At 38.8% G+C, this 13,958-nt stretch overlaps 1 protein-coding gene across 1 annotated transcript in view; it reads right to left on the reverse strand.

Moving 5' to 3' along the window:
• Nucleotides 1–1,239: 1,239 nt before the first annotated feature.
• LOC136676320 (nitric oxide synthase 1-like) overlaps nt 1,240–13,958 on the reverse strand; it is a 67,312-nt gene continuing 54,593 nt past the window's right edge. Inside the window, exons 23-29 of the mRNA XM_066653217.1 lie at nt 11,066–11,276; nt 9,394–9,481; nt 8,238–8,359; nt 7,598–7,746; nt 5,305–5,499; nt 4,325–4,443; nt 1,240–3,785 (exon numbers count right to left, since the gene is read on the reverse strand). Of these exons, the coding sequence (XP_066509314.1) occupies nt 3,770–3,785; nt 4,325–4,443; nt 5,305–5,499; nt 7,598–7,746; nt 8,238–8,359; nt 9,394–9,481; nt 11,066–11,276 (900 nt within the window). The 3' untranslated portion in view covers nt 1,240–3,769. The remainder of the gene's footprint in view (nt 3,786–4,324; nt 4,444–5,304; nt 5,500–7,597; nt 7,747–8,237; nt 8,360–9,393; nt 9,482–11,065; nt 11,277–13,958) is intronic.

Raw genomic sequence — 13,958 nt, forward strand, 5'->3', positions numbered from 1 at the left:
AACATCTGAACAAACCAAAAAAAGAAAAGAAAAAAAAAACAGAATCAAAATACATTCTTAAAAAATTGTCATACAGGTTTTTAGATATTTATGTAGCCTTGAAACATGTATATATACTGTATATAACACTTTTTGCTGCACTTTTATATCACAGAGTTTTAAACATTGTGGAATTCAGACAGAAACAACCAGTTTCATACAACAACAAAAGACACAGATGCTTTCAAACAAACATTTGTTTTGTTAGAAAGAAAAACTCAAATCTAAATTCTAGATAGAATATTAATTAAATCATCCTTGAGGTCAGACTTTGCTCTGTAAACACAAACACTGATAAACCAAGCAGGCTAGCTTCCAAACCAGACAGAAGAAAGAACGCTTTACTGAGTGGCTTCATGTATATAAAGACAACAGAACCTGTTTTGATTGGGCATTGTTGAAATTTATAATAGCTCTATAGTTACATTTCATTTTCATTGTCTTTAATTAAACAGACATTAATGGTTTTAACATTATATTTAAAAGTCATCAACAAAGGTGGTCATGGAAAATAGTTTTGGTTAGTAATGTGGTAAACATGCCTACTAACATGCCTAAAAAAAAAATCTAAGAAACCATGGCAACCATCTGTCAATCAGGCTGTGTGACATTATGTTAATTTCCCTGGAGAAATGTGGATCTAGATATAACTTCAGGGAAAGTGGTCCCTTCTGGACTCCAAAACGTCATTATAGAGCTACAAGGCTGGTAGCTAAGTGCCTTTTATAAGTTTTGGGGCCTTTCAGGTAGAGATCTGTGTGACTGGTTCTGATTTCTCAAGGGTTTTCAGAGTGCCGCCACAGAAAACAATGACAGAGGTATGGACATGGAGATGTTCTGCAAAACCTAATTCAGTTCAATCAGTTATAATTCTCACTGAATAGACACTCTTAAAAATGAAGGTTCCTATATGGTTTTGGACAGGGAAATGTGGTATAAACATCAATCTGTATTTGGTGCCTTTAGGAGTGGGCAATGAATTTACATTTATGGCATTTGGCAGATCCAGAGCAACATAAAATTGTAAACACGTTATAGGTGATAGCGCAAATGTAGGATTAGAAGTCTTGCACAGGGACTCTTTTCCAAGCAAAAAAAAAAAAAAAAAAACAGCTTATTTTGTCAAAAATTAAATAACACCAATTATCTGCATAGTTCATTCTAAAGAAAGCATAGATAGCTCTGTTTTTTTGGGTTACGAGCAGCTTGATATGTAAAATAATTAAACAAATATCATAATTATAGTTTTTGACAGTAGTTTTTGAAGTGAAGCACCTCATGGACCTGGCCTGAAACTCACTCACTCACGTTTAGCAGGCCAAAGATTTTCCACCTTCTCGAATAGCTTGGTGTTATTAAAATTGCATACTATTAATTGGTCACTATTACTTTCCAGTTCTGATTACAGGACAACAATTATATTATTAAATGATACCTTAGGCTAACATTTAAGGACCATCCACTGAAAGGTTGTTTTAGGGCAGTGACTCTAAAACTGGTCCAGAATTCCACATTGTACACTAACATATCTCAGAAATACCTGATTTGCAAAGAACAAATATTTTTGGTCTGAATGGCAAAGAAAGCCAAATAAAACAATTTTTAGGAGGTTTAAAAACTGATTAATTCAGTTTGACCAGTCATATCAAATTTGGTGTGAGGGTTTTTTTTTGTCAGTTGGGATATCATGCTGCTTAACTTTCTGCCTTCAGTGTACTCATGCCTCATGTACTCGTGACGTTGCTATGACAACAAACATAGCTACACCAGCAAATGCCATATAAATTGGATTTGGTAATTTACAGTGTGGAAATTTTGAAAATTAGATTTAAGAAATATTTGCCATGCAGTGTGAAGCTAAGTGGGTGTGGGGGCGGATTGAATGAAATTAATTGTAAGGGTGTTTAAAGGAGATCTTTAATGTCTTTTAGTCCGGGAGCACGTCTTTGGGAGACATCTGAGAAAACACTGAGAAAATGTGCTTGGCCTGTCAAAAGGGAATTTGATGTTCTGGTCCCTTTGGGATGGACGGTGCCTGCGATGTGACAAAAAAAGTTTTGCAGACAGGTTTAGCCGCTTTCTCTGTTCCATTCCACTGCTTTTCTTTCACATGCCAGTCAAACCAAGCGTGATATGGGTCTTCACAAGAGAGCGGCTGCAATAAAAACAACAGTAACCCATGACTGAACTTCGGTTTCTCGAGGAAAAGAGAAAAAAAGGTTCCTTGTGGAGCTGACTACTGTTGCATTCTCACGGCCTTTGAAGTTAAGTGGAGAAATGGACCTCATTTTTGAGGTTAACACACCTCACACTGCCAGTGTTGAAGCTGCTGTTGGTTGTTTATTTAGAAATAACAGAACATGCAGTTGATTAAAAAACCTGACTAGCCTCACTATCACTGGTGCCATGCCCAGCTCCAGACGCAAAACATGATGTGCACAGTTGACCTTTTCCATTCACTAAACTCAAAGCTAAACCATTGATCACCAACACGTAATAGCTAAAAATACATGTTTATACATGTTTAATATAATCAGGATTACAATTCTTTGACATCATGGGTCTTGCTCATGCATCCACAAATACAGGCAGCTCCAGTTCAGGTGCACAATGCACACAGCTCATTAGTAAAGAGGAAACATATGAACATACAGCAGATCAAAGTGCATTAAGAAAATTGGCAGCAAAGAAACAAAAAAACAAAGTTATCTTGTAAGTGCAGACTCTGACCACAGAGATGCAGGATGAGTGGGATGACGTCAAAATGAGGCCAAATGTTCTGAAAACCGAAAACCACAATCCATAACAAATAAATATTTATAAAATAGATCTTCATTTCCTGAAGAAAATACATAGGGCTTGAAAAGAACTGAACTGTTTGCGTCTATATGTGTGTGTTTGTGAAAATAGTAAGATATAATAAGTATAAGTAATAACAATATAGTGATTTTCAAGCACTTTAATAATATATGTCCAAAGTTGTCCAAGACTCCTAACCCTGCTGTTGCCCACCTCTATAACATGATCACGCTAGGTGCTTTTCTAAATGCTGTAAATGTACGTGCCTCTCAAAGAAAATGGCAAACAACCAGTAAATACTTGTAAATTGTCCATTCCTGTTTTTGAAAACTAGTAATATTAATGGTTCTGTAATTTTATGATCCACATTTGGTCCTGGAGGCAGAGAATGAAGCCACTAACTGTGGAAAAGTGCTGAAAAAAGTGAAAAAAGAAAGGTGGCTGGTGCTGACACAGCAGTGTGTAGATTTCATTTTGTGGAAGTGGTCATTATGTCAATGTGTCAATCCATTGTTTTGTAAACACTGATTAATTAGACCCCACTGTCACATCAAATAAGTGCTAAAACCTAAGTGAGAGGCTTTATGGACTGGAAACAAGTCTATGAGAGCTGTGTAACATATTTAGGAATGTTAAATGCAAAAGGAATGGTTAAGTAATTGTTAATGGGTATAATATTTCTTTACAAAACTCTCATTACCTTCAGATATTGATTGGATGGGTTCTGTTTTCTGGGTTGCGAACATTTGGCCTTATTCTAACATCACAGCATGGAAACTAGAGCAAAGAGCAAGAGTAAAAAAAATCATAAAAATAAATTGAAGGAACTAAAAACAAACTTGGCACAGTTTTTTTTCTTAAACAGCCGCTGGGTCCCATCCGCTTTCTTGACTCAATGGAGACCGAGAAGTCGGAGGAGGAATATGAAGCTCTATGAACAAAACACCCTGGAAGAGAGAGTAGAAGAAAACAATATGAATAAGGCTCCAAAAGCCAAGACTTGGCAGCATAAAATGGCAAATTTTTCAAGTGACTCCTCTCGCAGTAAAGACACTGGGCCGTGTACTAAACAGGAGAGTCAATTGGCAAATTGTACGCATTGTGCAGAGCTCGAGAGAGTGGTGTGAACAGGCTCTCATCTGAGCAGGCATAAGTGCAAAAGCTAGTGAAGAGGAGCCACTCACTGGAGCTAATCCTGTTACACTATAGTCTGTCCTCCTGCTCCGTTTCTATAGTTACTGCTGCCATTCTGGCAACAACAGTCTCAAAGGTATCTGCACTAATCGGCAGGCTTCAGGTCAGCACATGACTCACTAAAACATTACATCTTAACATCCTTCAGCCAACAGTATATATTTATAAGACAAGGAAGTTCATAATGTAAAATTTAAAAAGTTACGTTTTAGTAAACAAAAAAAGAATGAAATAACCATTGGCATTTCACAGTGTCTCTAGGCTTGTGGTTCACAGAAAAGTGTAAACTCACTCGTCAGTGTCCTTCTTGCTCTCCTCGATGTATGCAATGGATTCTGATCTTAGTCGGTTTGTGACCTCATATGTTCTCAGAGTTACACCGAAAATATCTTCATGATAGCGATTCTCATCCTGTGAGACATAAAGAGGCAGAAATAAGGTTGTAGGAAACTTTACTGAACTGTATTTTTTGTTTTGCACAGTAGAAATATAATCTTCCATGACTAAAGGGGCACCAAAATGTCAGGGGTAATAATAATAAAACAAAAAAGTGCAATTTGTAATTGTGAATACACTATTTTCAACTTCCCACAATTTTTGCAAGTTATTTTCTTATTTTCTTAAAAAGAAATGAAAAAAAAAATCCTCACACATTAAAAAGTGGTTGTACATGTAAAGGTGCATATCTCATTCATTCATCCATTCATTGCCTGTAACCGCTTGTCCAGTTCAGGGTGGCGGTGGGTCTGGAGCCTACCCAGAATCACTGGGTGCAAAGCAGGAACACACCCTTCACAGGGAGACACACACTCACACATTCACTCTCACACACCTATGGACACTTTTGAGTAGCTAATCGATCTACTAGCATGTGTTTTTGGACCATGAGAAGAAACTGGAGTCCCCGGAAGAGACCTGACACAGGGAGAACACACCACACGGGACTCAAACCCACAACCCCAGGACCTTGGAGCTGTGTGACAGTGACACTACCTGCTGCATCACTGTGTCGCACTAATTAAGATGTTGTGCCTGTTAATTCAAAACTTGAATTTTGGAGGGAACTAGTTACTGTCTCATAGCCCAAAATAAAATGAGCACACAATTTAATGAAAATGAGAATGTGACTTGTATATTGTGGGAACAGGTGAAAAAACCAGGATCACATTTGGTCTGTGTCAGTAATATATAAACATTACAGCAGTGACTGCAACACAACTAATACAGAGGCTTTGCAATGTTATCAGTGAGGATATTAGAGGTAGCACTGACTCTCAGTTTGCTGATGTAGAAGCCAGCGTCCTCCAGAGACATGTTGCCTTGGAGTTTGATGATCTGCTGGACAGTCTTCAGGACGTCCCCGGCCATGGTCACATCACCACATACGTAGATATGTCCCCCTTCCTCCCTCAAACACCTGTACACCATCTCAGACAACTGCTCACGGAGGACATCCTGTACATATTTCTGTGAGAGATAGGAAGACAGAAAGATGGTGAGAGAGAAACAGAGAGGGGAGGGAGGGAGAGCGGTGGAGGGGAGGGAAGGGGGGAAGGAAGTGAGAGGAGAGAACAGGAGACAGATGGTAATGGGAAACTGGAAGACACAGTGACAGAGTCATATACATAAACTGCAGTACAGAGACCCCCAGGCTCCATCATGGCATTCTTGCATCACGCTTTTTATTCAACTGTTCTTTTTTACAGTGAAGGAGCGATTTTCAGCAGTCTGTCACTGAACAGGTGGAGAACTCTCGTTCTGTTTGGATCTCAGACAGAATGACTCACAGTCCAGGGACACTTTTTTTACATTTTACATTTTACATTATGCTTCCTCTTAATCCTCTTCTTCTCCTTCTGCATCTGCTTCATTTGTGATCTTAGAGATTTTTCACATGCCACCAGCTTGCAACATTTTACATTATTCATATTACTAGCCCTGATGTAAACACATACTAATAAATACTATACTAATACAAACTAACAAAAAATACAAAAAATACAAACTAATATATACTTCAGCATTTAGCCCATCCTTAGTAGTGAACTCTCTCTCTCTCTCTCTCTCTCTCTCTCTCTCTCTCTCTCTCTCTCTCTCTCTTACACACACACACACACGCATACACTCTTGTGCACTAGTTTCAGTAAGTGTACACACATCCAGAGCAGTGGGCAATCATCCCCAGAGCCTGGTTAGCCAGAGTAAAGGGTTGGGTGCCTTGCTCAAGGGCATTTAAGCAGTGGGCTGAAGGAGGAGGGCAGCATTGTTCCTTTTCTCCCACCACCCTCATTAGACCGCAGTCCTAGACTTGATCATACAAGTGTATAAACTCCCCCTTGACCAGACTTTCTAATTATCCCATCAAAGGGCAGTGACAACCTACTACTAGCATTGATTGTTTCAGGATGCTATTTACATTGTTCTGCAGTTATACAGCTATTGGGAATATTTATTATACAGCTATTGGGAATCTTCACACAATCACTGCCAGACAAGTCACTGATATACAGGCTAATAAATACTGGCTTCCTTCATTAAACCTTGGTTATCTGGCTTCCTTTGGTTTCAGAGCCAGCTGATGGTGAAACAAAGATATATGATATAAGATATGCTGCTGTCATTATCAGCTTTAAAGTTTGGGATCAGAAACAATTTGAAGAGTAAAGGCCATCCTCCCCATCAGAGAGTGTGAACTCAATAATGCTCTCTTAGGCCGTGTACACACCCGGCATTAACGTGTCTCAGGTAATTCCATTACAAATGACAGCCAAAGCATGTTTAAATGCATCTCCTGTGACTGCGCATGTTCGTATTTCTCACATCACTTCTGCTGGAGGCGGGGCACAGCAGGATGTGTGGCCCCGTCGGTAGAATACAACAATTTTGCTAAAACACTTAAATAATTCTGTGAGTTTTTGAAACATAAAACACCCCAGAAACCTCGAATGGTCTACTTTTCAAATATATACAGGATGAAAATTTGAAAATATTTTTAGATCTTTGTGAAAGAAACACAAGTATCAAGAGACACATTTCAGTCTGTGAGTCAGAACAAAAGCTGTGATGACCCACCCATTAACACACACACACACACACACTCTCTTACTACCTAAGGCTTAAAATGTCATTTTTTACTGGAAAAACCCCTGGCTGGGGCAGCAGCACAAATGTTGTGGGTGGTACTTATTGCTGTCGGAGACATGTATACGCTTTTGGGTTCACACTACAATAATAATGTGGTCTTATTCACATCTGATCACATCCGAATGTGGATTGAGTGAACAAATTACCTCAAGAACAAGTTTCCTCAAGATGAATTGTACCACATTCACATCTGTACTTTGTGCTGGCCACTTATGATCGGATGACCCACAGTGCATGTTAACATTTCCTCAAACTAGAGCTGAACGATATGGCCAAAATTTATATCACGTTATAATTCCAATATCGTTATGAACAATAAAATAGCTGCAGAAAAATATTGAAACATTTAATATTGTGATATATATTGATATTGATTTATTGTCCAGCCCTACCTTTTTAATTTTTAATCTGAGCTTTTTACCTTTGGTCTTCCAGGCTCTCGTGAGTACGCAGTGTACAACTCCTTAAACACTTCCTTGTTCTTGGCCTGGATGGTCTCCTCCTTGTAGATGTGGTCCATCTGTGACTGTCGGCACCCGAAAACTAATATCATTGGACAGGCCTTGATCCCTGAGGACAATCAAGAACAACAAAGCTGTAAGTGGTTTACCTGCACCACTACCTTTTTGTAGCTTCTGATTGGTCAGTCTCCTCTACGGGCTGTTCACAAGCAATGTATTACTGGGTTAAATCTCCTAATATTTCCTTAAAATGTAATCTAGAACAGAAATCGCTCTTGCTATTTGAAAACTGCACTCTTGCAAATTATAAACTGAAATTATAAAATAAAATTGGCTGAGAGGAACTCCTTTCACCTGTCACCTAGCACTGGGCACCTGCATTTACCAGCTATAAACTGCCTCACACACTGTAAAACCAACTATTTGCTAATTGTTTATGCCACCTTTTGTGTCACAATAATCAAGCAGTGCCTTTATTACAATAACAGAGGTTGTGGTTGTGCTGTACTGTCAGATGTTGGCACTAGTGACCCATAATCAGTCAATCTCTGCATTTTGTTGTATAATTAAACAACGATTGCTCCATTTTTTTTGACCTGCCTTTATTTTCAAGGTCATACAATCTCTGCTGCCAGAAGCTTCTGAAGGGAGCAATTCCTGTGCCAGGACCAACCAAAATGCAGGGAACCTTGCTGTCCTTTGGCATGCGGAATGATGGGGCTCTAAAACAAAATAAACCCACTGTTAGTACCTCATAATCATACTTTCTTCAGTGAAATAATCAGGGCCTAATATCACATTAGATATTACATCATTATTAAAAACATTGTTTTATTTGAATTATTTGACAAGTATACATTTATTTACAGCTGATTTTGGGACAGTTTATACATATGTACTTACGGGACAATACTAATGAACAGAGGCATGAGACTGTTACTGAGATTTTACTAGTTTTGATGTTATACTGGGACTTTAAAACAAAAGATTATCATTCAGTTCCAAATTTAAACCCTTTCAGTTACTATGGAATTACTATGGGCATTTTATTAAGTAATGTTTGCTATATAGAGTACCAGTCAAATGTTTGGACACATCTTCTTATAAGTCATTGGGCGAGCCGGGCTATTCACTGTAGAGAACTGTGTACCAGCCCCTACCTCTGCACAACCTGAGTTATGGTCTCAAACACATTAAGAAGGAGAGCAGTTCTACAAATTAACTCTTGAGGGTGACAACCTCATGAAGCTGATTGAGAGAATGCCAAGAGTGTGCAAAGCTGTCATCAAAGCAAAAGGTGGCTGCTTTGAAGAATCTAAAGTATAATACATATTCTGGTTTGTTTAACACTTTTTTTGTTTTCTACATAATTTCATATGTGTTCCTTCATAGTTTTAATGACTTCATTTACAATGTAAACATCATTGAATGCAAAGATGTCCAAACTTTTGACTGGTACTATACTTTCACAATATGTGAAAAATGGCCCAAAAAGGAAACCCTCCTAGGTGTGTCCAAACATTTGACTGGTACTGTATATCTCCGTGGAAAAGTGACTTTTAACTTTGTGAGCAAGCAATTTATACAAGTGTTGATGTTTTATATTTGGTTTTGACTGATAACAAGAATTTTCTGGTTACACTGTGCATTTTATCTCAAAATACTTGCAAAACAGCCTCTTGAGCTGGACTTAAATCTTTATCTATCCATATAAAAACCAAGAGTGTGGTATCAGGAAAAGTATGCAGATCTTTACCCTCTCACAAAGCACGGCACCATGTCTCCCGCTTCCAAGCTGTTGAGCCATGAAGAACACACTCCATGATGTATGGGACCTGCACCGTCTGCAGAGAAATAAACACACACTCGTTCAGTTTCCATATCCTTTTTTTTTCCAGCCCTGATCCGTGCTCTGTGATTTATTTTGCTGGGGTCTAAGGCCTTGTGTCTTTGGTGAAGTGGAACGGCTATAATTTATCCGCCAATTATGCTATTACGCACATCATTTGATGTTTATAATGCATTTAGCACAAAGGACTAGGACAGCGAGAGAAAGAGCGAGAGAGGTCACCTCATAAAGTGGAATAGATGATTAGCATCTTTCTTTTTAAAATTTATGAACTGAAGAGATGATAAACATCTTTCTTTTTATTGTAACATCTGTTCACAGAGAGAAACAAAAGCAAAAACCGCTTAGTGGCAATCAGCCAATCGAGCATGGCAGATCAGATAATCAGTTGCAGAAATAATCCAGACCAGTTATTAAAAATATCCAGGGAAAACAGAAGTCAATACAGCAGGCAATATATATAACTCACATATTTTACACAATTGAACATATTCTGAGCTCATTAAGGGCTCCAGGGCAAAGGCTGGCTTTTAGTGCCTTATAAAGGTCACAGACTCCTGTTATAAGCAGCTAATCTTTTAAATAATCACATAGGAAGAGAAACCATCCTGTTTCTGTCAAAAGAGTGGCTGAAAGTGAGAAGGTCTTTACTGTATCACGGAAATGAATGACACAGTGAACTGGCTGATAATTACTGAGCAGCAGAAAATACTGACAGCGTGAATTCAGTGACGAGTTCAAGATGTTCTAGCTTTTCAGATTCACTAGCAGAAAATTCAAAATTTTAGGCTGGGCTATTTTTAAACATGAAAAATTCTAATTAAAATAAATTATAGCCCATACTTGGATTCATATGAGATACTGCAAAAAGAGACAGCATGTTTTTGATGTAAAGAACACAATAGCATCCACTTAAATAGCAGTTCCTAAACATGAGTGAGTGGCACCACCCTTTTTAGACTTTTAAGTTCTCTTTGAGTGAGTGAGTATGTAAGTGAGTGATTATGTACGTCTGTGAGTAACAAGCCAGTTCCATGAAGTACTTTTCATCTAAAAATACAGTAAACCTACAGTGGAAACTGAGGCAGTAGCTATGTAGTTAGCTGTAAAAAGGGGGACACCTGCTCATTACTCTTAGCTAAAACTAGAGAAGGTATTTCATTTTAGAATCATTCCTTTATATATTCTGATACCAAATAAAATACAATAAATTCTGTGGCATTTACAGGACTGTAAAATCTCTTCCATTCATTTCTTTCAGACCAACTGAAATGACTGAATGGCCTATCTGTCTGTCCTCCTACATACTCCACAACCAGCCCACATCCGCACATGTAGTCAGGATTTTATTGGTTTGAATGTTTAAAACGTTAGTTTACATGTCCAAATCCAGCTTTAAAAAAACAGACATAAAAGAAAAATATAAATATTGCTAGACTTAGCTGAGAATGTGAAGATAAATAACATTAATGACACTCATCTGATCAGCCCCTGATTCTGATTATTTCTGAGAAATGTAATTGAATTTCACACTGATATCAGAATGTGTTTGTGACAGAGCTGGTGCTGGTGTAGTTACCTCTGGTACGGTAAGAGACCACAGCGATGGTCAGGTGGATCTCTCCTGGGTGGAGGTCTGGTGAGGAGCTGATGGAGTAATAGCGAGGCTGGAGTAGAGGCAGCTGAGTGAGAAGCAGAGTGCAGGGAACCTGCAGAGATGGGAACTCCTCCAAAACCTCCACCATTGTGGGGTTATTATACCATTTCCACTCCTCATACTCCTGCAGACCCTGCACATACACAACACAACAACACAACAGGTTGGACAACACTGCAAAGATTCAGAGAATGCTGCAGGGTGCGCTAGAATATCATGAAGTGTTCTTTATTTATACAAAGATCCTTGGAAGAACGCCACAAGTATATCAATGAAATAATGGGATGCATTCAGAGATGGCATTTAGATTCATTTTTTTACATGTTATTATACAGTCTGTTTTGTGTATGTACTTCAAAAACAGAGAAAAGGAGAAGCCAAAAAAATAATATAAATATGTGGCTCCCTAGTGGGGTGGAAGTACTGGCCCTATCATGGCAAGATCATTGGTTTGATTCCCACTGATGTTTCAGCCATCTGAGGCTGGGAGTCCTAGAGAGCACTATTGGCTTCACTCTCAGGGTGGGTGAGATGGCCCCCATTCTCCCTTCATCACAATGTGCACAGTGCCAGCCAGCAGTGGCATCTGTTGATTGACGTGACAGAGATGAAGAGTGGGCACACTCCCTCAGTGCTTCTTGTAGCATTACATTACATTAAATACTAATGGGCTAATAGCTGGGCCAAATTTGCGAGGCTGTGCTTTAGAGAAAATGACCTGTCAGTCATACCAATGTGACAAAGAACAAACAATGACAAAAAAAACCAGCTACAAGAGACCATCAAGAGATAAAGAAAACCCCAAGAAACAATTAGAACAACTATAAGCAAAAATAATTAAAGAGAAACATGAAATAACAAGGAAACAAGGAGAAAACTGGAGGGAGGAATGAGATGAACAAAGCTAATCTAAGAACCAAGAGCAAGCCAGACTAACAGGAAGCTGTAGAACTAAGCTATGAGGTGGAATCGGAATGGTTCATGCGCCCCAGCGCAGGACTGTCTCTTTTCTTCATGTTCATAGTCCTCACATCACTGTTCCTGGCAACAATGTGTATCTACGCCTGAACTAGGGGTGGGACTTGTATTAATAATAGGTTTAAAAGGGTAAAGAACCTTAAGATCGAGTTATGGATTTTTAAAACTTTAAAAGGTTTTTCACATTCACACATCTCTTAAACAAACAAGGTTCTTTATGGAACCCAAAGAGGTTCTTCTATGGAATTGTTCATAGCACCGGTATTTTTTAAGTGAAAGTATACAGAGGTCATGATTGGCATTAAAGACAGCATATTAACCAGTAAAAGACTTTTCATTGCAAAATATCTGCAAAATACAGTCAAAACCATTATAGAAACTATAATAATTGTATGCTTGTACAGTCTCTTCACTTCACAGGCTGATTGTATATGTTTGTGGCCCGGCTTGCTCTGCTTAATACACCAAATCCATTTCATAAAGCAGCTGGTGCACTTCTTTGAAAAAATGTTCTTCGAATCTGCACACCATGCTTGTTTTGCTCATTCAGACAGATTCTGAGAGACATAGAATTTCCTTGATCCAATCCTCTTCCTGCAACAGGTTCTCTAGCCAATGAGCCTGTGCCTGTTGTTGTATTGTTTCCTGGTGGTGCACTTGGCCTGCGCTCCCAGGTGTTTTGGCCACAATAATGTCACTTTAGCTATGCCCAACATGCTTCATCCATGTCTGCATGAACTATGAAAAAGCCTTAAGCTAGAAATAATAACTCGACTACAAAATTTGCCTAAATCTATAACTAAACTTGAACTACTGGAGAACAAGGTACTTGAAAATACACACACACGCTAAGCATTATTAAACATACTGGAACCAGATTAAACTGGAATTGGTACACACACTAGAGATCAAATATATACTTCAGAAAACAGATGGAAAAAATGAGTGAAGGAAAACACACACACACACACACACACATCAATACAGACCATAGGCTAACACACAGGCACCAAACCAGAGTGTAGTTGAAATGTCTAACCAAGACAAAAAGAAACAGAGGGCTTACATAAAAACCTAATTGCAACAATCAGCAGAAACTGTTAAGCGTTCTTAAACAAACGAGGGACAGGGCTAAAGACCATGAAAGTGAAGGCAAACAGAACAGGATACTAATCCAAACACACACCTGAAAAAACTAAGCAAGAAAAACCAAGACAAAGAAAAAAGAGAAAGGAACCAAAAACAAGAACGGAACAGAAGTGTGACAAATCACAGGTCACGAGTTACTTTTCAGGATCCTAGAGAACACAAGGCCATTTCTTTGGTGTCTGCTTTCAAAGAGAGTCTGAGGAAAAACTAAAGTGAGTCACACATATCATTTTAAAGTTTGTACAGAAGCTTGAGCTTTCTGGAGCTTGAAGGTGGTAACATTAACAGCTCTGTCTCACATCCATCTTCCAGAAAACTCTTCTTTTTCCCTTGTGGGCATCACCAATGAACTGAAGTGCAAGAATTGCATAAAAACCTCAACACATTCATTCTCTATTCTCTCCTGCATTCCATCCATGGCTTCTGTCCATCTTTACGTGCTTCTATCTTCCCCTCATTCACTCCATCCTTCCTTCAGACTCAGCTGAACCAAGAAGAGGGTGACTCACTGGCTTGGCAGCCATTTTTAGCAACATGTCGAAGGACTGTGGAGCGTGTTACAGTGGGAGGCAGTGAGAGGGAAATATTTCTGAGGCAGAAGAGAATGGCATTGACAGTGAGTGATTGGCGAGGGGAAGCGAGAGAGAGCTGGAGGGCTAATGAATGATCTGACTGAGAAAATTGCTGC

The sequence above is a fragment of the Hoplias malabaricus genome, chromosome X2, assembly GCF_029633855.1.
Source record: "Hoplias malabaricus isolate fHopMal1 chromosome X2, fHopMal1.hap1, whole genome shotgun sequence".
Taxonomy (NCBI): Eukaryota; Metazoa; Chordata; class Actinopteri; order Characiformes; family Erythrinidae; genus Hoplias; species Hoplias malabaricus.